General features: G+C 36.6%; 1 protein-coding gene across 1 annotated transcript; it reads left to right on the top strand.

Moving 5' to 3' along the window:
• On the top strand, positions 1-27,559 carry LOC131003282 (metal transporter Nramp2-like). The gene is made up of 2 exons (XM_057929786.1): positions 1-97; positions 27,117-27,559. Exons 1-2 carry the CDS (start codon positions 1-3, stop codon positions 27,557-27,559), a joined length of 540 nt encoding a protein of 179 aa, XP_057785769.1.

Here is a 27,559-nt window from a genome sequence, read left to right as displayed (position 1 = left end):
ATGGTAAAATCGCCCTTACGCGGGAGGTTTCCCCGCGTCTCTAGTGATTCCTCTGTTGAAGGCCATTCCTCTGGCGAGAACGGCCCCTCTGACAAAGGTGATTCCTCTGGCAAATGTGATTCCGCTGGCGAGTATGATTCCTCTGGCGATAACGATTCCTCTGGCGAGTGTGATTCCTCTGAAGGGTACGATTCCTCTGGCGAGGATGATTCTTCTGAAGGGTACGATTCCTCTGGCGAGGATGATTCCTCTGAAGGGTACGATTCCTCTGGCGAAAGCTACCTCGCTGCTTTCCGTGATTCCATTGATGAAAGCATTCCTCTGCTCTACATATATTACTCCTCATCATACATGCTATTCGCCAACTTGTGCTTAAATTTCTTATATATATATATATATATATATATATATATATATATATATATATATATATATATATATATAGGGAGAGGTTCAAATAAGAACCACTAATAAAATAAGAACAGAGAACCATTTTAAGCCATTCGATCATCAAGATCTACGGTGGATGCATCATCTTGGTGGATGGATGCAGATGCTGGGTTCGAATCCTGAAGGGAGCAAAAAAATTATTTTTTTTTATGCATTAAATTTAATAGCGGATGCATTAATTTGTATAGCAGATGCAGTAATTTTATTGGTTCTTATGTTCTCACGATAATTGTGGTTCTCATTATAACCGCACCCTATATATATATATATATATATATATATATATATATATATATATATATATATATATGGTGTAGTTCTAGAGAGAACTTCATTATTTGTGATAACGTGAAAATCATCAAATCTAATGCATCCTGTAAAAATTAATGCATTCGCTATTAAAATTAATGCACTAAAAAAATAAAAAATAAAAATTTGCTCCCTTCAGGATTCGAACCCAGGATCTGCATTCATCCAACAAGATGATGCATCCACCGTAGATCTTGACGATCGAATGGCTGAAAAAATGGTTCTCTGTTCTTCTTTTATTTAGCGGTTCTTTCTTGAACCTCTCCATACATACATATATATATATATATACATATATATATATATATAGGGGGGCTAAAATAAAAATACCTCTTAGAATATAAAATAAGAATCATTTTTAATTCTTAGATTAGATCAACAAGATCTACGGTTGAATTCATGGTTCCGTGTTCGAATCGCATAGGTAGCAAAATATTTATTTTTCGCAATTCATCATACATTTACGCAATGAATTCATACATGTTTTATATAGAATTTATACATTTTAGCTAGTTCGTATTTTATATGTTAAGAAGTGTTTATACTCTAACTCTCCCCTATATATATATATAGGGGCGCGCTCCAGTGAGACCTCATAATTTTCGTGAAACACTAGGACAATGAATAAGACATATAATGCTAATGAACAAAACGTATATCTAATGAACAAGATGTATATACTGATGAAAAATAAAATTTAAAAAATTCGTAATGAATAAGACATATATACTGATGAACAAGGCCGTATATACTGATGAACAATGCAGTATATGCTAATGAATAACAAAATTTAAAATATTCTGCTCCTCCAGGATTCGAACCCTGTGAAAAAAAATCACCCTCCAGATACAATATCAGCCATAGGATTGATAAAATAAACGCACCAGATCGTGCCCTAGATCTCACTAAAATTAGGGGGTTTCATTGGAGCGGCCCCCTATATATATATATATATATATATATATATATATATATATATATAGGGGAGGGCTAGAATAAAAATACTCTTAAGTGTATAAAATATAAATGATTTTCAGCCCTTAGATCATCAAAGATCTACGGTTGATTCGTAACCCTGTTGGATGAATTCGTGGTCCTAAGTTCGAATCCCAAAGGTAACAAAAATTTATTTTTCACAATTCGTAACCATATTGGATGAATTCGTAACCCTGTTGGATAAAATTCGTACATTAAAAAACGTTTATATTTTATACACTTAAGAGTGTTTTTATTCTAGCCCACCCCTATATATATATATATATATATAAGGAATGGATCATATAGAACCCTTTCCCTTATATAGTACATAGATACAAATCTTATACATCCCTCTCCTTGATCCTAAGATTAATATTCACCCCTTCTTTTTGATCTTTTTAACTTAATTAAGAATCTTATAGTAAGGATAATATAGTCAGTTGATTTTGTTTTTTCCTTTACATGATTTCTTCTTCTTCTTCTTCCTTCTCCTCCTCCTCCTGAGTTGCGCGATATGTTGCGGCGTGGCGATAGACGATGGTGGTTGATGCACGACAGCGGTGGCGGCAACCACCGACGAGTTCTCATGTAATTATTCGAAGATATATTGTTGTTATGGTACAGACGTACAGTGGATAATGAAATTTTGATACAAGATTGAGGATCGATACATATGGAGGTTATGGTGGTGGTTTATGGCGGAGTTCACCGAAAATGAAAAAGGATGCGGTGGGTTACAGAGGAGTTTATCGGAGACACGAAGAAGAAGGTTGTAAAACTGGTGGAGGAAAATTGAAAATGATTTTGCTGTCAAAATTGAACCATGCATATTATGTCAATAAATCATGCATATTGTGTTAATAAACCCTGCATACCGTGTCAATGAACCATGCATTCTTTTTTCTGAAATATGCTATGTTTAAATTGAACCATATATACATATTGTGTCAATGAACACTGCATATATATTATGTTATTGAACCATGTATCCTGTGTAAATGAACTCTACATCCTATGTTTAAACTGAATCATGCATTTATGTAAAATGAATTATGTATATTGCGTCAATGAACCCTGCATCTTGTATCAATGAACCATGCATCATTTTTCACGAAATCTGCTATGTTTAAACTGAACCATGTATATATATATATATATATATATATATATATATATATATATATATATATTGTGTCAATGAATCATGCATCTTGTGTCAATGAACCCTCCAACAACAAAATAGAACAATGAATGACTAATTGCAAGAACCATGCATATGACAGAATATAACACTGTATATTGCACAATAGAATGCATATTATAAAATAAAATCATACACGACTAATTGCAAAAAACGTAAAAATAACTATTTTTCCCTTTTGTGTTCTTTTAAAAAAAAAATCTTTTAATGTGTCAGCGCCACGTATCATTCTCTGTGCAGTCCGCCTTTTTTAATTAATGATCCATATGGGAAAGATTGTACTAAAATCCAACCTATATATATTTATATTTATATGATATGGATGGGAAGATTGCATCATACAGTGGCTACTCTCTCTCTCGCACACACCCACACATCTGGAAAGTTGGATTATGCATAAAGAAACACATTCGGCTTTACAGGGTACTCGATAATTATATATAAGTTGCTTCTAAAGCATGTTAATATGGATATATGTATACTACATATCTCTGGAGAGATGTTGGCTTTTTCAGATATTTATTTCCAGGAAGCAGGCGATATCGAAACCATACAGTATAATTAACTAATTTCTCAGTCCAAGTTGGAATGCATTAATCTACAGTTTAGTAATCTGCAGAATTAATGTTCTAAACTACGATCGACCACATTAACTAGTATCTTCACACGTGGTATTTAGACTTTCATGGTAGTTTCCCATTAATTCCCACAGTCGTAACAGAATAAAACTCCAACTATTCCGCTGTGATAGTCCACATTATCTTTTCACACATGATCACACACATATATTAGAAAAATGTAATTAGTGTTATTTAAAAAATAAAATTTGTGTATATTATTCTATTTTGCTCTTATTTATTGTTTCATAAATTATCTTCATAATCATTAAATTAGATTATTTTGATAAAGAAAATTTTAATGTAATTAAATTTAAAAAATGGACTATATATCTTGTGACATCCTCAAAAAATAGGAAAATATCACAGTGTGACGGAACGGACACATAAATATATAGGGTGTGTTCTTGATAAATTTATTATGAGAAAATGATCATAACAAAAAAAATTCACTTTAAATGTTGCCTTTCTTTTATCTCATTTCCTAAAAAAAGAGAATTTCATAATTTTTTATTCATTCTTTTCACTCCAACGAGGTATAATATTATCACACAAAAAATGGAGGGATAATATTATTCCTCCTTGAAATAAAAATAATGAATGAGAAATTGTGCAATTCTCTTTTTTGTATGAAATGAGAAAAAAAAGAAAGAAAGAAAGATACATTTAAAGAATTTTTTTATTATTCCTCATTTTCTCATGATAAATTTATCAATTAAAAAAACACACACATCAAATAAAATATAAATAGGTGGATCTAAGCACATACACATACATAAATACACACCTATATACATAAGCATGGATTGAGTTGAATATTTTAAGTGTGCTATTGTTGTTTCATAAGGAGACGAAATGCAACTCAATTATGCATATTAAATAACTCGAGAGCTTGGTCGTAGAGTTGTATCAATTAAATCCATCAATATTCTTTTGCATTTGATATATATACATTGAGTGGAATTTAATTTTTAAACCCTTTTTTTTAATCTTAGTGAACATTTTTTACTCTTTCTATATATGATTCGAACTCTTATTTGAATGTTTATTTGTACATTACAAGATACTTATTCTTAAATTTTATTAACTTTAATTATTCATTGTCAATTCTTATTTTCATGAAAGATAGCATTTTTACTGAATTCTTTCTCTATCTATATATGAATATTTTGATACATTAACTCTATTTTATACATATATAGATAGAGAAAGAATTCAGTAAAAATGCTTCTTTCATGAAAATAAGAATTGACAATGAATAAGTTAATAAAATCTAAGAATAAGTATCTTGTAATGCACAAATAAACATTCAAATAAGAGTTCAAATCTTGAAAGGAGTGAAAATTCACCATATTATTGAATAACGATTATTCGTGCATTACAAATAGTTTATTCGTTATTTTCACTTTTCATGATATATAGTATTCTTATTAGATCCCAATCTTAGATAAATATATTATCTATGTATATGATCATTCTTTAATATTTTTTTTGATTATATCGGTAGAATAATCATCCAAGTTTGGGAAATTTATATATTTTCTGAAATGCACATTAACAGTCAAATTAATGTCTTGTATAGATATCGAATGAGATTATATGAATACTAGCGCACATATATATGACAGGTAGTTAGTGGATAAGAATTATAGATGATCTATTCCACTTAGAAATTTTAATATAATAGAAATAAAATAATATCAAAAACGACAGTTCACCGAATCGAAAATTAAGTCTTTAGAATTGAGGAACTGTGTTATTCTTTGGGTGATTGACTATCATTTGTTGATTTGTCATCTAATAATTAGTGTTAATTAACCAAAGTTTGAACCCTCCTATACGAAATCACCTCATTCACGATTTTATGATTAAATAGTGGAGCAATCAATCCTCTATAAATAATGAGGCTCATTCTTAACAAATATATACGTTGCGGGAGGATGTTCAAATAATTTTTCTTTTTTTTATTACAAATGAGAATATATAGAGAATTATACTCCGTTCTTTGATTATGAAAATCTACGATGAATTTATCATACATATTGATGAATGAACACAACACATATATTCAAATTTTGAAGGAAGCGAATTTTTTTTTTCGAGTGTAGTAAATTTCTTTTTTTCTTTATTTAAAAGAAGATTAATAATGGTTCACTATTTTTTCCCTTAGTGACTCGAACCCCCAACTAATTATTGGTTGGAGGGAAAACGTCTTGCCAACTGAGCTGTGCTGTGTTGTCTCGATTGCAGTGAATAGCACTCTAATGAGATTGCTATTTTTCATGAGATCATGAGTACAATGAATAAAGCAGTATATACACATGAATAACGATATTTGATCACTAATTTCTTAGCAACAAATACCGCAACTAACATGGTGCTATTGTAGCAAATAACAAGTAATCGAGTATCGTATCCTCAGGGACTCACACGCGAAACAACTCTAGCTATCTCCTAAAAAATTGGTAAATTTTTTGCTCCCTACAGGTTTTGAACCCTGGTAAAAAAAATTTGTCATCTAGATAAATATCAGCCATAGGATACATGAAATCAACACCTACAAATCAATCTAAGATCTCACCACATATAAGGGATCTCATTGGAGCGCATGTATATATTTATTATATATAGGAGGGGGCTAAAATAAAAAAAACTCTTAAAATATAAAATAGGAACTCTTTTTAGTCATTAGATTATTAAGATTTACGGTTGATTCATCACCTTGTTGGATGAATTCATGGTCCTGAGTTCGAATCCCATAAGTAGCAAAAAAAAATTAATTTTCTAAATTCACACAGTTATACATCAAATTCTTACGTGTTCTACATAGAATTCAGACGTTTACACGATTTTTCAAAGATTAAATATCAACCGTTAGATTATGAGTAGATTATTGATATAAATTTGTTCCTAGTCTAAGAATGGCTTTCACACACACACACACACACACACACACACACACATATATATATATATATATATATATATATATAGGGTTAGGTTCAATGAAAAAGGCCTAAATGTAAGAAAGAAGAGAGAAGTAATCTCATCCGTTGATCTTATCTAATCTAACGGACATGATTTATTCACGCAATGTTCAACGGATTTTTTCGTTGAACATTCGTGAACATATACAATATTTTTGGGGGTTCTGGGTTTCGACCCCCCATATGTTCAACGAAAAAATCCGTTGAATATAGCGTGAATAAATCATGTCCGTTAGATTAGATAAGATCAACGGATTAGATTACTTCTTTCTTCTTTCTTACATTTAGGCCTTCTTCATTGAACTTTAGCCTATATATATATATATATATATATATATATATATATATATATATATATATATATAGGGGAGGGTTAGAGTATAAACACTTTTTAGCATATAAAATATGAATTCGCTGTATAAATGTATGAATTGCGAAAAATAATTTTTTTGCTATCTATGAAATTCGAACTCCTCGGGACCATAAATTCATCCAATAAGGTAATGAATTAATTGTAGATCTTGATGATCTAAACACTGAAAATGGTTCATATTTTATATTTTTGTCTTTGTTATTTAATTACTTGCATTTTATTTTTTATTGTTTAAGAGTCTAAAATCGTACCCTATCGTTTGAGAGTTTGGCCTTAATATTAGTTTTTTTTTTTTTTTTTGAGGAGAGCCTTAATATTAGTTAAGTGTTCACGTCTTATTATTCACTGTATTTTTATCATTTCAATGTACGTGAATGACATATTCAATTTATTAATTATTTGGGTTAAATGCATGTAATATCATGAACTTAGGCCGAATTCCAAATTTAGCATGACTTTAAAAAGTTTCAATTAATATGGCTACCTTTGCTTCGTGTTCAATTTTAGCACCATTTTTTGATGTGGCTTGTCGGCACACGCTTCGATCCTGCGTGTCATTGACGTGGCTTGCCGGCACAAGCTTTCAGCCGGCGAGCCAAGCTCTCTCTCTCTCTCTCCGCTGCCTCCACCCCCACATCTTCCGCCGCCTCGCCTTCTCCACCGCCCCGCCTTCTCCACCGCCCACGCCTCTCACCTCTCCCTCTTTCAACGGCGACGAGCGCCGCCGCCGCTCTCTGCTCACAGACGTGATTCTGGCGACTCCCCTTCTTCCTCACTGAAAACCTTTACCTCGCTGGCTCCAATTCCGAACAGCGCGACTCCAGCAATTCCGATGACTCACCCTTTCGCGATTCCAGCGACTCCCCTTCTTCCTCACTGAACGGCGCGACTCCAGCGATTCCGTCGCCCTCTGCTCTGCAAACCCTACCCCGATGAATGTCTAAGTTTCTCAGTCAGGCCGGCGAATGTCGACGCCTTAAACTCAATAAATTTTCCAGAAAATTAGATCCAAAATTCCAGATCTGACATCCTCAATCCAGAAAAGAGGCCCCCAATCCTAAATAACAATTCTCCAAAGTCAGATTCTCCAATCGCGGCGGAAACCATCCACCACCGCTGCGCTGAGCTCTCCTTCTCTGAGCCGACACCCGCAGCCCCTATCTACCGCCGCGAAGCCTTCATGCTTTGGATCTAAAATTCTCCACCGTGCCTTGTCGGAATCGCCCTACTGCCGTTCCTCAGCCTTACCCTCTTCAAACCGGTGATAGCCGTCGCGCTCGGGTTCTGGAAAACGTCCGCTAACGTGCACCAAGAGAAACATCTCTCTCTCTCTCTCTCTCTCTCTCTCTCTCTCTCTTTGTCTCTCTCTCTCTCTCTAGTACAAAATTATGACGTGTCTGCCGGAAGACACGTCATTGCCACGTGGTTCTACCGGAAAATAAATTGGTGCTAAAATTGAACACGGAACAAAGGTTGCCATATTAATTGAAACTTTTTAAAGTTGTGCTAAATTTGGAATTCGGCTTAAGTTCATGATATTACATGCATTTAACCCTTATTATTTATGCTATAGTTATGTCATTTTAGTTGCAATTTACATTGCTAAAATTTTAGTGACAAGCTTCAGAGTTAATGGCATGGACTAGGTCAACTTTAGAAAATGGAACTGTAAAATTTTCTCAATAAATTGGACATTTTAGGAAATGAATTATTTGTGTTATTATAGTAGTTCGTCTTTTAGCACACGAATTGCTGCTCATGAGTTACATAAAGCACATCCCAACTATGATTAGCAAAGCTTCTAGAATTAACGAATTGCTACACATGAATCATGATGTATTAAAATCTTACACAATTTAAAATAGAATTATTAAGGGTTTGTCGCCAGAATTTAATTGTCGAGATTTTAATTGTTTAGTAAAACTCGTGGAGCAATTTAACGAATATGATTTGATGGGGCCAGGTCAAATAAGGATGGATGACATTTTAAAAAAAAATTAAAAGAAAAATTGCCATGATATTTTATAATTGTCTTCCAAGTTGCAAATCTAATTTTGCGAGAGGCCCAAAATCATTTGCATAGGATCACGAATCCCAAACATTTATTCTAAGAGGTCAATAAGTCATTGTTCGAGTGATAAAGTTGAGACACTTAAATATTTTCTTTTGTAATAGTTCTTGGATTCAATTTCGCATACATATAAGTAAAATTTTCACTTTAAGTGGATAGTGATCCCGCCTGCATGCGGATTACTTATGTAATTATATAATAGATATCTCTTGTAACTCTAAAAAAATATATTTACGTTGAGAGAATTTAGGAATTTCGCATGATAATATAACCTTATGTTAATTTGAGTTCAATAAAATTGCCACAAAAATATGAGCGTGAATCGTGAATGATGGGTGGTGGAGTGGAGATGAGTACTAGACGCCCAACAAAAGTACAATTTTCTTATACTATTATTTTGATTACATTTAGTCCCAAAGGACCTTTTTTTTTTAAATATCAAAATAAGCATTTTTTTTGTGTGTGTTTAACTCTCTTTTGTGAGAGCGCCTCTAAGTGGGTACTTTTCTCACTTTTATGTGGGTAGTGTTTCCACCTTTGTATGGATAGTAGTTCCGCATGCATGTGATTATTTTCTTAACTTTATGTGGTGTAGAAGTCTCGTCTGTGTACGAGTTGTTTATATCTGATTATGTATTAGATACCTTTTGTAATTTTTAAAAAGATACATGAATCATAGATAGAAAAAAAAAAATTGGTATGGTCCATTGTGACTGACAAATGGTTTGGGAATTGCAAGCTTACAAACTTATATATATATATATATATATATATATATATATATATATATATATATATATAGGGTTGGGTTCCGGTGGATCCCTATGCTTATAATAGATCTGTAGATCCAAATCTAGACCACACATTTATGACATGTGGCGCATCAAGATGGTGACACGTGGCAAGACATTTCAAGGCAAAATCTGGAGAGGGGTAAAATTGGAATGTAATTTTCGAAATTCAAAAAAAAAAAAAAAATTATATTTTCTCAAAATATGTATATTTTAGATGCATAAAGTTTCATACGAGAATGCATGAACTTTCATATAAAAATGCATAAAGTTTCATATAAATATGCATAAGATTTCACCCCACCCCAACCCCACCCCCCACACCCCAGAACCCCACCCCCACCCACCCCCTACCCCCCCACCCCCCCCACCCACCCCCCCACCCCCCAAAAAAAAAAAAAAAATTTATTTTTTTAAAAACTGATTTTCTGACCACTGACCCACCCCCACCCCCACCCCCACCCCCCCCACCAAAAAAATTTTTTTTTTTAATTTTTTTATTTTCTCAAAAACTGATTTTCTGACCACTGACCCCCCCCACCCACCCACCCACCCCCCCCACCGCCCCCCCCAAAAAAATTTTTTTTTTTTGAAAATCAGTTTTTAAAAAAATAAAAAAATAAAATTTTTTTTGGGGGGGGGGTCGGTGGGGGGTGGGGGGTGGGTGGGGGTGGGCCAGCAATTAGAAAATCAGTTTTTGAAAAAAAAAAAAAAATTTGGGGGGGGGGGTGGGGGGGGGGGGCAGGGGCAGGGGTGGGGTGGCGAAACTACCAGATTTATTAAAATGAAATGCATTTTTTGTATAATTTAATGCATTTTTATGTGAAAACTTTATGCATTTTTGTTTGATTTTATATGCATGTGAAACATGCATATTTTTGGGGGGTGGTAATGGGGAGGGTTGGGGGGTGGTGTGGGCTGGATTGGGGGGTGGTATGGGGTGGGGTGGTGAAAATACCAAAACTGGAAAAATTAAATGCATTTTTCTGTTCAAAGTTATGCATTTCATGTGAAAACTTTATGCATCTTTGTGTGAAACTATATGCATCTAAAATATATCTATTTTGAGAAAATCTAAAAAAAAATATATTTTTTTTAATTATTAAATCCGAAAATTACATTCCAATTTTACCCCTCCAGATTTTGCCTTGGAATCCTTGCCACGTGTCACCATCTTGATGCGCCACATGTCATAAATGTGTGGTCAAGATTTGGATCTAGGGATCTATTATAAGCATTGGGATCTATATGATCCCATTCCTATATATATATATATATATATATATATATATATATATATATAGGGAAGGGCTACCGTGAGAGCACATCTTAAAATAAGAAATAAGAACTAGAGAAAATGTATGAATTTTATATAGAACACGTATGAATTCGTTGTATAAATGTATGAATTGCGAAAAATAAATTTTTGCTACCTTTGGGATTCAAACTCAGGACCATGAATTCATCCAACAGGATGATGAATCAACCGTAGATCTTGATGATCTAAGGGCTGAAAATGATTCTGATTTTATATCTTAAGAAGTGTACTTATTTTAGCCCTCCTATATAGGGGTGGGCTAAAATAAAAACGTCTTCTAGAATATAAAATAGGAGCTATTTTTTTCAGTTATTAGATCATCAAGATTTAAGGTTGATTCATCACATTGTTGGATGAATTCATGGTCCCAAGTTCGAATCTCATATGCCGATGAGGCCTAGCTCAAGTGGTAAAGCTGAGGCACCCAAAGACTCTCCTTTGTGAGAGGTCTTGGGGTTCGATCCCGCCTGCGTGCGAGTAGTTTTCCTACTTTTGTGTGGGTAATGTCCCGCCTGCGTACGGGTTGCTGAATATTTATATATTAGATGCCTCTCATAATTCTCAAATATATATATATATATATATATATGTATATATATATGGGTGGGCTACCGTGAGAGCACATCTTAAAATAAGAAATAAGAGCAATTTTTAATGTATGCATTTTTTGTAGAACACGTATGAATTCGCTGTATAAAGGTATGAATTGTGAAAAATAATTTTTTGCTACCTTTGAGATTCGAACTCAGGACCATAAATCCATCCAACAGGATTATGAATCAACCGTAGATCTTGATGATCTAAGGGCTGAAAATGATTCTTATTTTATATCTTAAGAAATGCTCTTATTTTAGCTCTTCCCTATATATATATATATATATATATATATATAGGAATGGGATCATATAGATCCCAATGCTTATAATAGATCCCTAGATCCAAATCTTGACCACACATTTATGACATGTGGCGCATCAAGATGGTGACACGTGGCAAGGATTCCAAGGCAAAATCTGGAGGGGTAAAATTGGAATGTAATTTTCGGATTTAATAATTAAAAAAAATATATATTTTTTTAGATTTTCTCAAAATAGATACTCCCTCCGTCCCAATAATGAAGACACACTTTCCTTTTCGGGCTGTCCCAATAATGAAGACACATTTCTATATATGGAAATAATTAGGATTGCCAAATTAGAATTAACTTAACCTCTATCTCTCTCTCTCTATCTCTCTCTCTCCACCACGCAAACTCTCTCTCTCTCCTCCTCTGCATCCTTTTCCTCCGCCAACCCCTGCCTTCCTCGACGCCTTCGCCGCCTGTACAGTATTTCCTCCTTAACCTCCACCCACCCAGCTCCTCCTTCCTCATCTTGGCTGAACATCCAACAACCAAAATAGACACCGCCACCCACCACCTCGTCTGGTTTTCACCATGCGCGAGCCTTCTTCTCCGATCTGATCTGCCGTCCTCCACTACGCCGCCGCCCTTCTCCGATCTGATCTGCCGTCCTCATACTCCTCCGCTACGCCTCCCTTTGTCTCCGATTTTTTGCCATGGTTTCTCCAACCTTAACCGGCCATCTTCACAGCCGCAGCAACCGCCGCCGGCGAAGCCACACCCGCCGATGCACCCCCCGCCCCTCTCCATCTCCCTCGATCATCTCACCATTTTTCTCTTTCTCACGCACCAGTCAACAACTCATCGACTGGCGTCTCTCTCTCTCTGGCGAATCACTAACAACGAGCCGCCATTGCCGTTCTTTCACCTGATTCAGAGTGACAGCAGCAAGGCCACCACTTTCCCTCTCGATTCCCAGCGATTGCAACGGCAGCCATGGCCGCCGCCGCTCTAAGCCCTAGCCACCCCTTTGTTCTGTTTCTTCCATTTTTGATTTGGGTATTTTTTCATAATCTGCTCTCACAAAAAATGTGAGGAATGGGAATGGTTGTGTTGCAGCTCTGTTTTACTCTTGTTGTTTCGACGGTGGTCTGCGATGGTGGCCGCCGGCGATTTCGTCGGAGGAGAAAAGATAGTAAAATGAGGTTACAACAATGGTGGAACTGTGATTCTCAAATTCATAGAGAGAGAGAATTTCGACTGAGAGAGAAGGATGGGGGAGGGACTAGGGAGGAGTGAGAGAGGAGAAGAGAGAGAAAAAGAAGAATTAAATAAATTTAATTAAATGTATTAAATAAAGAGGCTAACACATTTTACTCTCTAATTTAACTCTCCTAAATTCCCGTGTCCAAAAGAACTGTGTCTTTATTAACGGGACGGAGGGAGTATATTTTAGATGCATATAGTTTCACACAAAGATGCATAAAGTTTTCACATGAAATGCATAACTTTGAACAGAAAAATGCATTTAATTTTTCCAGTTTTCGTATTTTCACCACCCCACCCCATACCACCCCCCAATCCAGCCCACACCACCCCCCAACCCTCCCCATTACCACCCCCCAAAAATAGGCATGTTTCACATGCATATAAAATCAAACAAAAATGCATTAAAGTTTTCACATAAAATGCATTAAACTATACAAAAAATGCATTTCATTTTAATAAATCTGGTAGTTTCGCCACCCCACCCCAGCCCCTGCCCCCTGCCTCCCCACCCCACCCACCCCCCCACCCCCACCCCCCCCCCCAAAAATTTTTTTTTTTTTTCAAAAACTGATTTTCTAATTGCTGGCCCACCCCCACCCCCACCCCCCACCGACCCACCCCCCCACCCCCCCACCCCCCCCCAAAAAATTTTTTTTTTTTTTCAAAAACTGATTTTCTAATTGCTGGCCCACCCCCACCCCCCACCGACCCACCCCCACCCCCCCAAATTTTTTTTTATTTTTTTATTTTTTTAAAAACTGATTTTCAAAAAAAAAAAAAATTTTTTTTGGGGGGTGGGGGGTGGGTGGGTGGGGGGGTCAGTGGTCAGAAAATCAGTTTTTGAGAAAATAAAAAAATTAAAAAAAAATTTTTTTTTGGGGGGGGGGGTGGGGGTAGGGGTGGGTCAGTGGTCAGAAAATCAGTTTTTAAAAAAATAAAAAAAAATTTTTTTTGGGGGGGGGGGGTGGTTGGGGGGTGGGGGGTAGGGGGTGGGTGGGGGTGGGGTTCTGGGGTGGGGTGGGGTTCTGGGGTGTGGGGGTGGGGTTGGGGTGGGGTGAAATCTTATGCATATTTATATGAAACTTTATGCATTTTTATATGAAAGTTCATACATTCTCGTATGAAACTTTATGCGTCTAAAATATACCTATTTTGAGAAAATATAATTTTTTTTTTTTTTGAATTTCGAAAATTACATTCCAATTTTACCCCTCTCCAGATTTTGCCTTGAAATGCCTTGCCACGTGTCACCATCTTGATGCGCCACATGTCATAAATGTGTGGTCTAGATTTGGATCTACGGATCTATTATAAGCATAGGGATCCACCGGAACCCAACCCTATATATATATATATATATAAAACGTCCCTAAAATAAAATAATTATAAAACTAAGGTAAAAACTTTTCAACAAAATCTTCTCATAATCTTGTAAGGAAGCTCAAAGTTTTTTGGTGAATCCAGTCCCATAAAATAAAATTAGAATTCAGTGAGAATGTTATATTTTGTGAGAAATGAGAATAACGAATAAATTAATAAAATTTATGAATAAATCAATGTAAAGCATGAATCTTTATATATTGTTAATGTTGTGAATTTTTCTCTCCTTTCCAAAATTCAAATCGAAGTAAAAATGACCATTCGTGTGTTATATTGATTTATTCATAAATTTTATTGAGTAATTCATTATCAAATCTCATTATCTTTTGTCCGAATTGAAAAAATAGCAAAAAAAAGTAGTATATATTTATAAAAAATTCTCGACCTTCCCTTTTCACTTTTTGAATACCATATCATTTTAAAACTTGTGTGATGGGTAGACCATAGATATAATTAGAATTATTCATAAATTAATTATTAAGACAAGATTAAGTATGTACTTAAATATCTTCCACGATCACCAAAATCATAAAACCAGAACTAAGTAATGAACAAAACAACCACAATCATGCCGCTAGGTATAATATGGGTGATCAAGTTTTTAGAAGAATCTTGGATGTATGATTGTTTAATCAAAAGTTGGGAAACAATAATGTGATCCTAGGCCACAGTGCTGCCCAATCTTTATAGACTTTTTCTGGGACCAATGTACTCACCAAAACAAGAATCTCTTAAATATATGGTATAAGCATTAAATTATGAGATTAAGGTTGATTTGGTGTCACACACCCATGTGGGTGTGTATACATTAATACATATATGTCATAAATAATAAATAATTAGGCGCAGCATCCTTTGAAAGATTGTTTTGCTAACATTTTGGGGGTAATGCAAACTGCAGAACTGTAGCATGTGCCCACAATCTACAGTAGATATTCTTCTCTCATCATACATATACAAATACTAGTACTTATTTGCGAATCTTTTATCTTAAACAGATTTGATCCAACATAATCCCTTGTTTCCTTCTCTCCATTTCCTAATATTATAATAATATATATGTGGTAAAAGGGCTGCCATTGGTTTATGTATTTAATTGAGTTAATTCGACTTTCGTAGTAGATTTGTCTATCTAATTGAGTTAATTCGACTTTCGTAGTAGATTTGTCGGGTCACTTTTTAAGACTTTATTTTTTTAAATAGATAAATATTCAATTTTGTCACGTTATTTTAACATAAAAATGAATTCTTAATATACTACTTTATGGTGAAATTGACAGTTCATTTGCGAGAGTAAAATTTTAGTTCAAATCAATAGTACATAAATATTGTAATTCAAAAAAAAAAATAGTAGTACATAAAAACTGAGAATTGAAGTTTATTTAGATGAAATTAAGGAGGGTGTAATCAATTTAGAATTTAATTTTTTTTTTTGTATTTTAAAAGTCCATAGGTATTCAATTCAGATTTAAAAAACCCCTTAAAATTATGTTGGTATTCAATTATGATTCTTAAAAATACATCCAAATCTGGTGATATTGAAAGTTTGTAGGATTTTAATATGTTATGGGCTCTATAGGATTTTAATGTCCTAATATAAATACAAAATCTCTCCAGAAATCTTTTTGACATTCCCTCTCAATCGTCAACATCAACAAGAAAAAGAAAAGAGATATCAGGTATGTCAAATTTCTCAGCTATTTTCGTTCATTTTTCTCTCAATTTTTTTTGCTTTCTTCTCTCAAATATTAACAATTGTTCTGGAATGGTGCAGTGAAAGGGAATTTTGGCAGCTTTTTGAAAATAAATATATAGGACACTTCTCAATCAGATATATTGCTCGCCAAAAAAAACTGGCCCATTAGCAAAAAAAATTCTCGACTTTTTTTCTCTCAATATATTGACTAATCTATATATACATATAAAAGCTAAATCAATTTCCCGTTAAATTATCAAAATTTTCTATTAAAATTTTATAAAGTCTATGAAAACAGTGGTAAATTAATCTAACGGAATCTGCTAAAATCTTCATAGAATTAAAACAATCCATGAATTTAACAGAATCTACAGATTATAAAAAAAATTTATAATCTGTCGTTTTTTTTTTAATTATGAATTGAATACACCCCCCTAATGTACACGTGAAATTGAATAAGATAGGTGGAATGAGAATAAAAAAAAATGACAACAAACTATTTGGAAGGAATTCATGAGTGGAATCGTTGCAACCTAAAAATATTGAAATAGGAATTCACAAAAATTTGGATACAATCGGGTGTATCGTATAATTAGATTGTCCTGCATTCAGACTTTGACCTGCATCTTGATCCAAATTTACATCCTGATCAAAATCGTGTAAATGACATTCGGTTATACAAATGACACTGCCTATAATTGATATTATTCTGTTAAATAAATGACACTGTAACATTTTAAAATGTTATAGTGTCATTTTCAATCTTACAGTGTCATTTACAATCTTATAATGTCAATTACAGGAAGTGTCATTTATATTTCTGAATAGTGTCAATTATACATTGTAGAGGCTAGATCTACAATTGAGGATAACGTCGGCACGTTCAGATCGATTGGGCACTAACAACCTATCAACACAAGAATACGTAAGATCTCTAGGTTGAGCACCGAAAGAGGGTGTCGACTGTAGAGCCTCCGATGCTCAAGTTGGTAACAGAATAACGAATTAGAATGATAAATAAGATGAAGTAAGATAGAAAGACAGGTTGGAATGAATGATTATTCCAACATGTTAGCGGCGTTTAGAGGATGGAAACGGTGACGGCGGGCTGTGATAATGGAAGGTTGGAGGCGGAGATAGACTAGGTTGGCTATTTCCAACTTGTTAGAGCAATGATCACGGTGGCAGGAATAGAGAAAATTCAAGAGATAGAGAGCAAGTCGGATTTTCGTGTCTCTTGTAACCTAGTCGATCTGTCTATATAAAGGATGACCAGCCGCTAGGATTTTTACAAGCTGACCTTATCCGTCCATGCCTTCCAATTTCAAGTTGTTGCGATTTGGACGAGATTGTTTAGATTTACCTTCTAACTATGTCAGCTTAGCGGATCAGATCAAGACGCCCCTTAGGGTTGACAGCTGGATCTTTTGACTTCGTAACTAGGCTGACGGTAACCTTTTGGGCCGAACGTGATGTATCTAGCTAGCCTGGTTATCGATTCAAGTTGATCTGTATCTTGTCGGGCTAAATGGGACAATCTGCTTTATGTGCAGTGGAGGAGCCAGGAATTTTGTTCCGGTGGGGGAGGGGGACTGAACTTTTATGGGGCTTCGGGAGCTACCGCCCCCGAATTTTTTTTAGGCATTCCGTTCATTTTAGGCATTTTTTAAAATCAAAATACAAGCATAAGAGTAATAATAAATAACAATATTTTCATAGATTATATAATTTCAATACATTACAAATTTTTTGGGGGCATTTCGTACATTTTAGGCATTTTAATTTATATTAAAAGACAAACATAACAATAATAACGAACAACATTTTCATGGATTATATAATATCAATACATTACAAAATTTTTTGGGGTATTTTCATACATTGTATTTTTTTTTATTAAAAGACAAGTATAATAGTAATAATAAAGAACAACATTTTCATATATTCTATAATTTCAATACATTACAAATTAGTTTCAATACATTATAATAATTTTTTTTTACATTCTGTACATTTTAAGCATTTTTTTATTAAAAGACAAGCACAATAATAATAATAGTAATGAACAATATTTTGATAAATTATATAATTTTAAATAACACAATTAACCTTAAATTAAATCTATACGAGAAAATATAACAAGCAAAACATTTTTTGTAAAACAAGACTCAACAAGACTATTTTATAAGACTATTTTATAATTAGGAATATATATATATTGACAAACATGGTTTTCGTACCTCAATATCGCATGAATTGTTGTCTTTTTCCCCCTTGAATTGATTGCTAATATGTGTTTGTATCCCAATTTTGAGTTTTGTGAAGTTTTGATTTCTTGGTGTAGTTTTGGAGTGATTTCAGGAAAAATAAAGGATTATTTGGAGGATTTTGAAGACATGAAATTGAAGTACGTCTCGAGAGGAATTCGTGAGCGCAAACGGCGACCAAATCCGAGTCCGGACGAGGGAGAACGGACCCGAACAAGCGGACTGCGCATAAAGCCCAGGCACCCGCGGTCCGGGCCGCGGCCACGGGCCCGACCGCGGGCCTCTGCTCCAAATTTGCCCAGTAACCCGCGGTCCGGGCCGCGGCCGCGGGCCCGACCGCGGGCCTCTGCTCCAGAGCAGTCCAGAACGTTTTTTAGAGGCACCCGCGGTCCGAGCCGCGGCCGCGGGCCATGGCCGCGGCCTCCCCTGCTTCCAGCCGCGTTTTCAACCGCGGTTCATGCCGTGACCGCGGGGAAGAGGCGGGGATCCGCCTTTTGGTGGGCCCAGACGTGATTTTTAGCCCAAAACTCCATTTTTCCCCTCTTTTCTCATATCATTCACCACACACACCCACTTCATCTTCCCCAATTCCTCCACACCAAACCCTAACCTCCATTACCACATTTTTTCACCAAGATTGAAGGCATTGAAGAGGAGAGAAGATTGAAGAAAGCTCATTAATAGGATTTGTCATTTCTTACTCTCTCTTTCATTTATGTACACCTTTAACTTTGATTTATTGTGTTTGAACATGTTAAGCTAATTTCCCATTGGTTTAGGGATTAGATTAGATGGATTTGTAATGGATTGATTTCTTTGTCTTATATATATCTTGATTGTGCTTATTGTTATCTTTTCAAGTCCTAGATTTATCTCTTGTATGATTGGTTGGCCACCTTTTGTGCATTTCTAATTTGTGATTTGAATCGGGAGAGGATAATTACAATAGATTAGGAGTTTGATACATATCATCTCAATAAACCGGGAGGTTGAGAGTTGGGTGAGGGCTTGTTGATCTTTTGTGCTCTTGGGAGTTATAGGTTAGAAATTGACCGGGGACGGCAATTATGACCCGTAATCTACTGTTTTAGTCGTCCGGGAGGGGGCTAAAACTAGTGGGGAGATCGCCCTAGATAAGTAGGCCATATCAAGATTAATATTGCTTTAGATTGAAGTTCATTACGATCCATCGAAATCTAGTCCCTATGATAACTTTCCTTCGAGTCATTCCCCAATTTATTAACTAAGTTTATCTTGTTGTTATTTTACTTTGCTTGCTTTAATTTAGCTTTGTTTAGTTATCAACACTTCTTGAACTTTGGTTGTCTAAATAGATTGAAAATAACTTATTAATAATATTTAGAAGTTTAAATTCACCAATCCTTGTGGAATACGACCTTGCTTCCCTATGTTGCAACTACACCGTATACTTGCGGCGTGGTGAAAATAATAGCGAACAAGTTTTTGGCGCCGTTGCCGGGGATTGGTTGAGTTTTTACTTTTGATATTGTGAAAAGTTGTTTCTATCTAATTTAGATATTGTTTTTATGTTTGTTTATTTATATGTTTATTTATTTTTGTTAGAGAAAATTGCTCGACAACCGTAAAAGCGGCATCAAAAATGGATGATGGAAGGAATGAGTTGGTTGAGCAACTCCAACTACAATTGGCATTGATGCAACTTAAGTTGCGTGTTTTGGAAGCCAAAAGAAATTGTAGGCAACCAATGATCCAAAAAGCCTTCCAACCAACACCTTCCTATGGTGAGTATTATGACATGGGGTGCAATGCCATGGAGTGGCAATCACCATTGGAGTATGAGGACTATTTCAATAGTTGGAATTATGAAAATTCTTATTCCACTCAAGAAGGCTTTCAAGGGAGAAATCGATACTATCAAGAGGAGAAATCGAATTCGAAAGACGATCTCCTACAATGCTTCTTAACTACACAAGCTTGGATAGAAAAAAGTCTAGCAAAATCGGAGGTTATGCTAGATGAGCAAAGGAGGTCTTTGGCTACCACTATGGAAAACCAAAAACGAATTGACGATTTATGCATGGTGATTAGCCTACGGAATGGAACCTTGTATGAGGAACCAATGCCGATGCTAAGTGAAGAGCCTCAAGAAGTTGAAGAAGAGTATGAAGAAGATGAGGATCAATTCTCCAAACCCCTTGAAGTCGAGAGCCCAACTTTTCCAACGCAACCTCTACAATTCCAAAAGGATGAAGATTTCACAAGTTTTAAAGAATGCAAAGTCAAAAATTTTGTCGATCCTTACCTCGACACGGGAGATTCTATGAAGGCTTGCTTCTTTCACTTTTATTTATCTTCATCTTTTGATTTTCACTTTGATTTGTCTAATAAGGAATTGTTTGAGTGTGGTGGTACTCTAGATGGTGAACGAGATTACCATGACGCCCGGGATGTCTCAAGAATTGCAAAGCCACCATATTTTTGGGTGGCAACGGATGGAGCATGCAAATTTGATGAGAAATGGCCACCGCCTAAGCCTCCACCTCGCTTGTGAGTACGAGACAAGTAACCATTTTCTCCTTCATCCAAACTTATTTCTCCTTTGTGTGAAATAAGTTTGGGGGGAGGGTGAAGACGAGTTACTTATCTCATTTATCCGTTGTTTATTTATTTAGTTAGTTTAGTTTTCGAATAATGAGATTTTGTCTATTTTCTTGAGCTTTTCCATGTCTCTTGAGTTTGAGCTTGATTGTTGAAAAACATGAGTTGGATGAAATGTGTGTTGGGCTTATGATATGAATTTTGTTTTTGGAAAAATTGTGTGTATCACTTGTGGATTATGCATGAAAAGTTTGAACTTGTGACAAGTGAGCTAAATGTTGTACCTCCAAGAACTTGAAAAAGAAAATGAGCTTGTGAGAATTGAGCCTTTGATTGTCATACATTTACAATCTCATTTTGTTCTTGAGTGTAAATCATTTGAGCATGTGTGTTGATCTCTAGAACTTGCCATGAGTCATCTCTTGAAAATAAAAGTAGATGTGTTGTTAATATTGAAGTGATTTAAGGCCATCCTTGTTAGCCACTTGACTTAAATTGTGTCCAAATTCTCATATGATCCTAGTTTACCCTCTTTGTGCCTTGTAGCATTTCTTTGAATTAACCAATGATGGGTAGAACTTAGATTGTTAGTGGTTACTTTGATGAAAATGTTTGGGAAATGATTGAAATTTCTTATCAAGCTTTGATTGAGTGAAAATCACTAGTTCCCTATGAGCTTAAAAAGAAAAAGAAAAAAAAAGAAAAAGAAAAAGAAATGAAAATGAATGTGAATAAAAGAGCATAAAGGGGAGTGATTTGCCTTTTGAATCATATCATGATAAGTATCACTAAGGGTGAAAAGAAGAAATGTGGGGATATTGGTTTTTGATTGATTAGAAAAGAGAAATGGTGAATTTGACTTGTTCATTGTGATTGTTAGATTGTGGGATATGAGTCATTTGCCTAAAAACACCTCACCTCACCAAAGAGCCCTCATTACAACCTTATGAAAGTCCTTGTTGATCTTTATTTGTAACACATTGAAGTATAAAGAGTGAGGATAAATGGCAAGCTTATGGTAGATTGCATACATTGTTTCAATTTGAGTGCAAACACGTCCATTCTAAACACTTGAGAGTTGAGTGCATCATTGAAACATCCACATTTGTGAGGATTCAAGCTTGGAGGCTATAATGTTGAACTCATTATCACTTGTGATTTCTTGAAATGCACATCTACTTGTGATACTCATTTGAAAAAAAAAATTGAAGCCCTTGAAATGACACCAATTCATTCTCACATGTTTGTTATCTTTTATTTTTCTTCTCATTGTTGTTTGGGGACAAACAACGCTTTAAGTTTGGGGGGTTGACAAACATGGTTTTCGTACCTCAATATCGCATGAATTGTTGTCTTTTTCCCCCTTGAATTGATTGCTAATATGTGTTTGTATCCCAATTTTGAGTTTTGTGAAGTTTTGATTTCTTGGTGTAGTTTTGGAGTGATTTCAGGAAAAATAAAGGATTATTTGGAGGATTTTGAAGACATGAAATTTAAGTACGTCTCGAGAGGAATTCGTGAGCGCAAACGGCGACCAAATCCGAGTCCGGACGAGGGAGAACGGACCCGAACAAGCGGACTGCGCATAAAGCCCAGGCACCCGCGGTCCGGGCCGCGGCCACGGGCCCGACCGCGGGCCTCTGCTCCAAATTTGCCCAGTAACCCGCGGTCCGGGCCGCGGCCGCGGGCCCGACCGCGGGCCTCTGCTCCAGAGCAGTCCAGAACGTTTTTTAGAGGCACCCGCGGTCCGAGCCGCGGCCGCGGGCCATGGCCGCGGCCTCCCCTGCTTCCAGCCGCGTTTTCAACCGCGGTTCATGCCGTGACCGCGGGGAAGAGGCGGGGATCCGCCTTTTGGTGGGCCCAGACGTGATTTTTAGCCCAAAACTCCATTTTTCCCCTCTTTTCTCATATCATTCACCACACACACCCACTTCATCTTCCCCAATTCCTCCACACCAAACCCTAACCTCCATTACCACATTTTTTCACCAAGATTGAAGGCATTGAAGAGGAGAGAAGATTGAAGAAAGCTCATTAATAGGATTTGTCATTTCTTACTCTCTCTTTCATTTATGTACACCTTTAACTTTGATTTATTGTGTTTGAACATGTTAAGCTAATTTCCCATTGGTTTGGGGATTAGGCTAGATGGATGTTGTATTGGATTGAATGTTATGCTCAATATATTTCTTAGTTATTTCTATTGCTATTATCTTTTCAAGCCCTAGATTTATATCTTGTATGGATTGTTGGCCACTCTCTATGCATTTCCAATTTATGTTTTGAATCGGGAGAGGATAATCATAATAGATTAGGTGCTTGAAACATATCAACTCAATAAACCGAGAGGTTGAGAGTTGGGTGAGAGTTTGTCGATCTTTGTGTGCTTTTGGGAGTTATAGGTTAGAAGTTGACCGGGGACGGCAACTATGACCCGTAATCTACCGTTTTAGTCGTCCGGGAGGGGGCTAGAACTAGTTGGGAGATCACTCTAGATAATTAGGAATGTTAAGATTAATATTGAGCTATTTGAAATCCATTACTTGTCCATTGATGCCTAGTCCCTAAATCACCTTCATCACTTGTTTAATTCTCTTTGTTTGTTTGATCTTATTAGTCTTTGAAATTGCTAGATAATTGAACCTTTCACCTCATTGTTTAGTCTAAATAGCTCTAGCATAATGAATTAAGATAATCACTAGATTGAACTACTAATCCTTGTGGGATACGACCTTGCTTCCATATATTGCAACTACCCGTATACTTGCGGTGTGGTGAAAATAAATAGCGAACATATATATATATATATATATATATATATATATATATATATATATGGGCACGCTCCAGTGAGACCCCCTATTTTTCGTGAGACACTGAGTACTGATGAATAAGGGCCACAATGCAGTATATACTGTAATACTGATGAATAACAAAATTTAAAAAATTGGTAATGAATAAGACATATAAACTGATGAACAAGACAGTATATACCGATGAACAATGCAGTATATACTGATGAATAATGAAATTTAAAATATTTCGCTCCCTCCAGGATTCAAACGTTGAGAAAAAAAAAATCTCCCTCTAGATACAATATCAGCCATAGGATTGATGAAATAAACACACGAGATCGTGTCTCAGGTCTCACTAAAAATATGGGGTCTTATTGGAGCGCTCCTATATATATATATATATATATATATATATATATATATATATATATATATATATATATATAAACTCAAAATTTGAGAGGAGGCTTCAGCACCCCTCCCCCGGCCCCCCTAGATCCGCCCCTGCTCGTGTATTTACAAGGATGGTTAGGTTTTTTTTTTTTTTTTTTTAGTAAAATCGCAATTTAATATATAGTATATCCGAATTATCGATATATATTGCTAACAAAGTAGTGCTTTTTAAAAGAAAATCATGATACAATCCCAATATGGTCCATATATATATATATATATATATATATATATATATATATATATATGTACAAGGTCGATATATATTATACAAAGTAAAAAAAAAAATAGAAAAATAAAAAGTAAATATTATTTTATTGACCATCGACGGTGTCAGAAGAGTGCTGATAACAAATATCATGGTCAGTATCAAAAATATATATGTATGGTGTCAGAAGAAAATAAAATTGATATATGAGAAAAGAGAAAGAAGATATGTGTAAAAAAGAATGAGAAAATTCGACATGAATGCCCTAAAATATAGAGTGAGAGCATCAGTTCGAAAAGAGGGAAAGACCTTATGCAGTCCTCTCCTAAAATTAAATGGCTATGTCGATTCTTAATAAACATAACACAGATTTGAATATAGTTCATGTGATATACGTTTTAATAAAATAAATGTAGGATAACGGAGGCAGCAGAACTAATATTTTATATTCAAGCATGAAAACTGTAGGAGATGTCAATATCACGTTTTGGTTGCTTAGATGTTACAAATGTCGCTTTTACGTCATTATACACATACATATCAACATTTCATCATTTCAACGAAAATAAAGAATTAGTAAAAGATTGTGAGATTCATCGAACCTTCTCTTGTATACCACTCGCATTTTGGAACACTACTACTACATTAATTTATTGTTAAACTAATTTTTTGCAATAGTAAGTGGTTCCTATTCAATAATTAGACTATTGTAATGAAAAGTAATTCATTCTGCTCTCTATCATCAATAATTGTTTCAACTTCATATATATATAGGGTTAATTACGCCAAAAACCATGAACTTTGGGCCCATTTCTAAATTTTCCATGAACTTAAAGGCGTGAACAATTTTTCCATGACTTTCAAGAATCCCCAAATTGAATGCTGACATGGCGTCGCCGGCAGTGACATGGCATCGCCGGCAGTGAATCAAAACGACGTCGTTTAGTTGGGGGGTAAAACGACGTCGTTTTGAGCCCCAACCATGCTTCCTAGCCGGGAAACTCACTAGACGTCATCGTGACCGCTTGGCGGTGGCAGCCTCGGGTCTGCTGCTCGCCGGAGTCAGATTTTCGGGGTTGGGGGAGAGGACGAAGGGCGGTTCTGAACGCCGCAGCCGCCGCGATTCTGAAATTAAGATCTGTGGCGCGGCGGTGGGAGGAGGGAGGCGATCCTAGGGCTACATCTTCGCCACCAGGTCGTGCGCCGCCGCCGCGATTCTGAAATTAAGATCTGTAGCTGGGAGGAGGGAGGCGGTCCTAGGGCCACATCTTCGCCACCAGGTCGTGCACCGCCGCCGCGATTCTGAAATTAAGATCTGTGGCGCGGCGCCGGTGGTGGGAGGAGGGAGGCGGTCCTAGGGTTTCAATTTGGGGGTGGGAGGAGGGAGGGAGACGGCGGATCTAGCGTGGTGGTGGCGCGAGGGGGAAGATGAAGGCGGCGGATCTGGTGTGGTGGTGGGAGAAGGAGAGCCAAAGGCGGCAGATCTGCTGTCGCGCCGAGCTGGGAAAAGGAGAGCCAAAGGCGACGGTTCCGTGTGCTGTTGTTAGGTCGCAGGTTACGACTTTGGGGATTTCGGTCCAGCGAGGGAGAGGACGAAAGAGGGAAAAGGAGGAGGGATGGATGTTGTCGGCGACGGCTGTTGCCGCCGAGGAGGGAGGCGGAGGCGATGTGAGGGGGAGGTGTCTGCGTGTGTATCAGTGTGTGTGCGTGTAAGAGCCATGTCAGCCCGTAATTGCCATCTCAGCTCGTAATTGCCATCTCAGCTCGGAGTTTTACCGGAGTATTACCGGAGCTGAAATTCATGGAAAAATTGTTCACGCCTTTAAGTTCAGGGAAAATTTGATAAAAATCAAAGTTCATGGAAAATTTGGAAATGGGCCCAAAGTTCATGATTTTTGGCGTAATTAACCCATATATATATGGTCCACTCCAATAAAATTGCTATTTTTCGTGAGATCATGAATTTAATGAATAAGATAGTACTCCCTCCGTCCACGAAATGAGTACCCATTTGTGGACGGCACGGGTTTTAAGAAATGTATGGAGTGTAGTGTGAATAGTTTAAGGGTCCCACTTTTTGAGTGTATTAATTAAAGAGATGTGTGGGGTACACTTGCCAAAAAGGGAAATGGGTACTCATTTCGTGGACGGACGAAAAAGGAAATATGGGTACTCATTTCGTGGACGGAGGGAGTATATAATATAGGGTTAAATATCAGATTAGCCCCTAAGGTGGAGGCCCCTATGGCATTGGGTCCCTTATGGCAAGGGGTGTGTCAAATAAGCCCCTATGGTAATTAAAATCGAACAAAATCACCCTTAGCCCTAACGGTGAGTTAACAGCCGTTAACTATTTAAAAAAATAAAAATAATCTTTGTCTACCATGTGTTCGACGAAATGACTGAGACTCATCAACTCGCCGCAGCTCAGCCTCCTTAATCCGGAGCCGCCGCTACCGCCACCACCGCTGCCGTCGTAGCCCCCGCTTCCTCCACCACCACTTCCGCCACCAACGACGGCGTCGTCACCAGTTCCGATTCAAACCGACAACGTCGACGACGAGGAGGCGGCGTACGAGGCGCGCCAGAAGATCCTGATCGCCGATTTCGAATTAGATTCGCCCAATTACTCGGGGGCGCTGCCGTTCTCGTTCAAGAAGCTGTGGATGTTCACGGGTCCGGGTTTCCTGATGAGCATAGCGTTTCTAGATCCGGGGAATCTCGAGGGGGATCTTCAGGCCGGCGCCATTGCTGGCTACTCCTTGTTGTGGCTGCTGATGTGGGCCACGGCGATGGGGCTGCTGATTCAGCTTCTGTCGGCGAGGCTAGGGGTGGCGACGGGCCGGCATTTGGCCGAGCTCTGCCGCGATGAGTATCCGGACTGGGCGAGGATTGTTCTGTGGTTCATGGCGGAGGTGGCCTTGATTGGGGCTGATATTCAGGAGGTGATCGGAAGCGCCATTGATTGGGGCTGA

The sequence above is a fragment of the Salvia miltiorrhiza genome, unplaced genomic scaffold (assembly GCF_028751815.1).
Source record: "Salvia miltiorrhiza cultivar Shanhuang (shh) unplaced genomic scaffold, IMPLAD_Smil_shh original_scaffold_188, whole genome shotgun sequence".
NCBI lineage: Eukaryota > Viridiplantae > Streptophyta > Magnoliopsida > Lamiales > Lamiaceae > Salvia > Salvia miltiorrhiza.
This window is presented reverse-complemented; position numbering and strand designations above follow the sequence as displayed.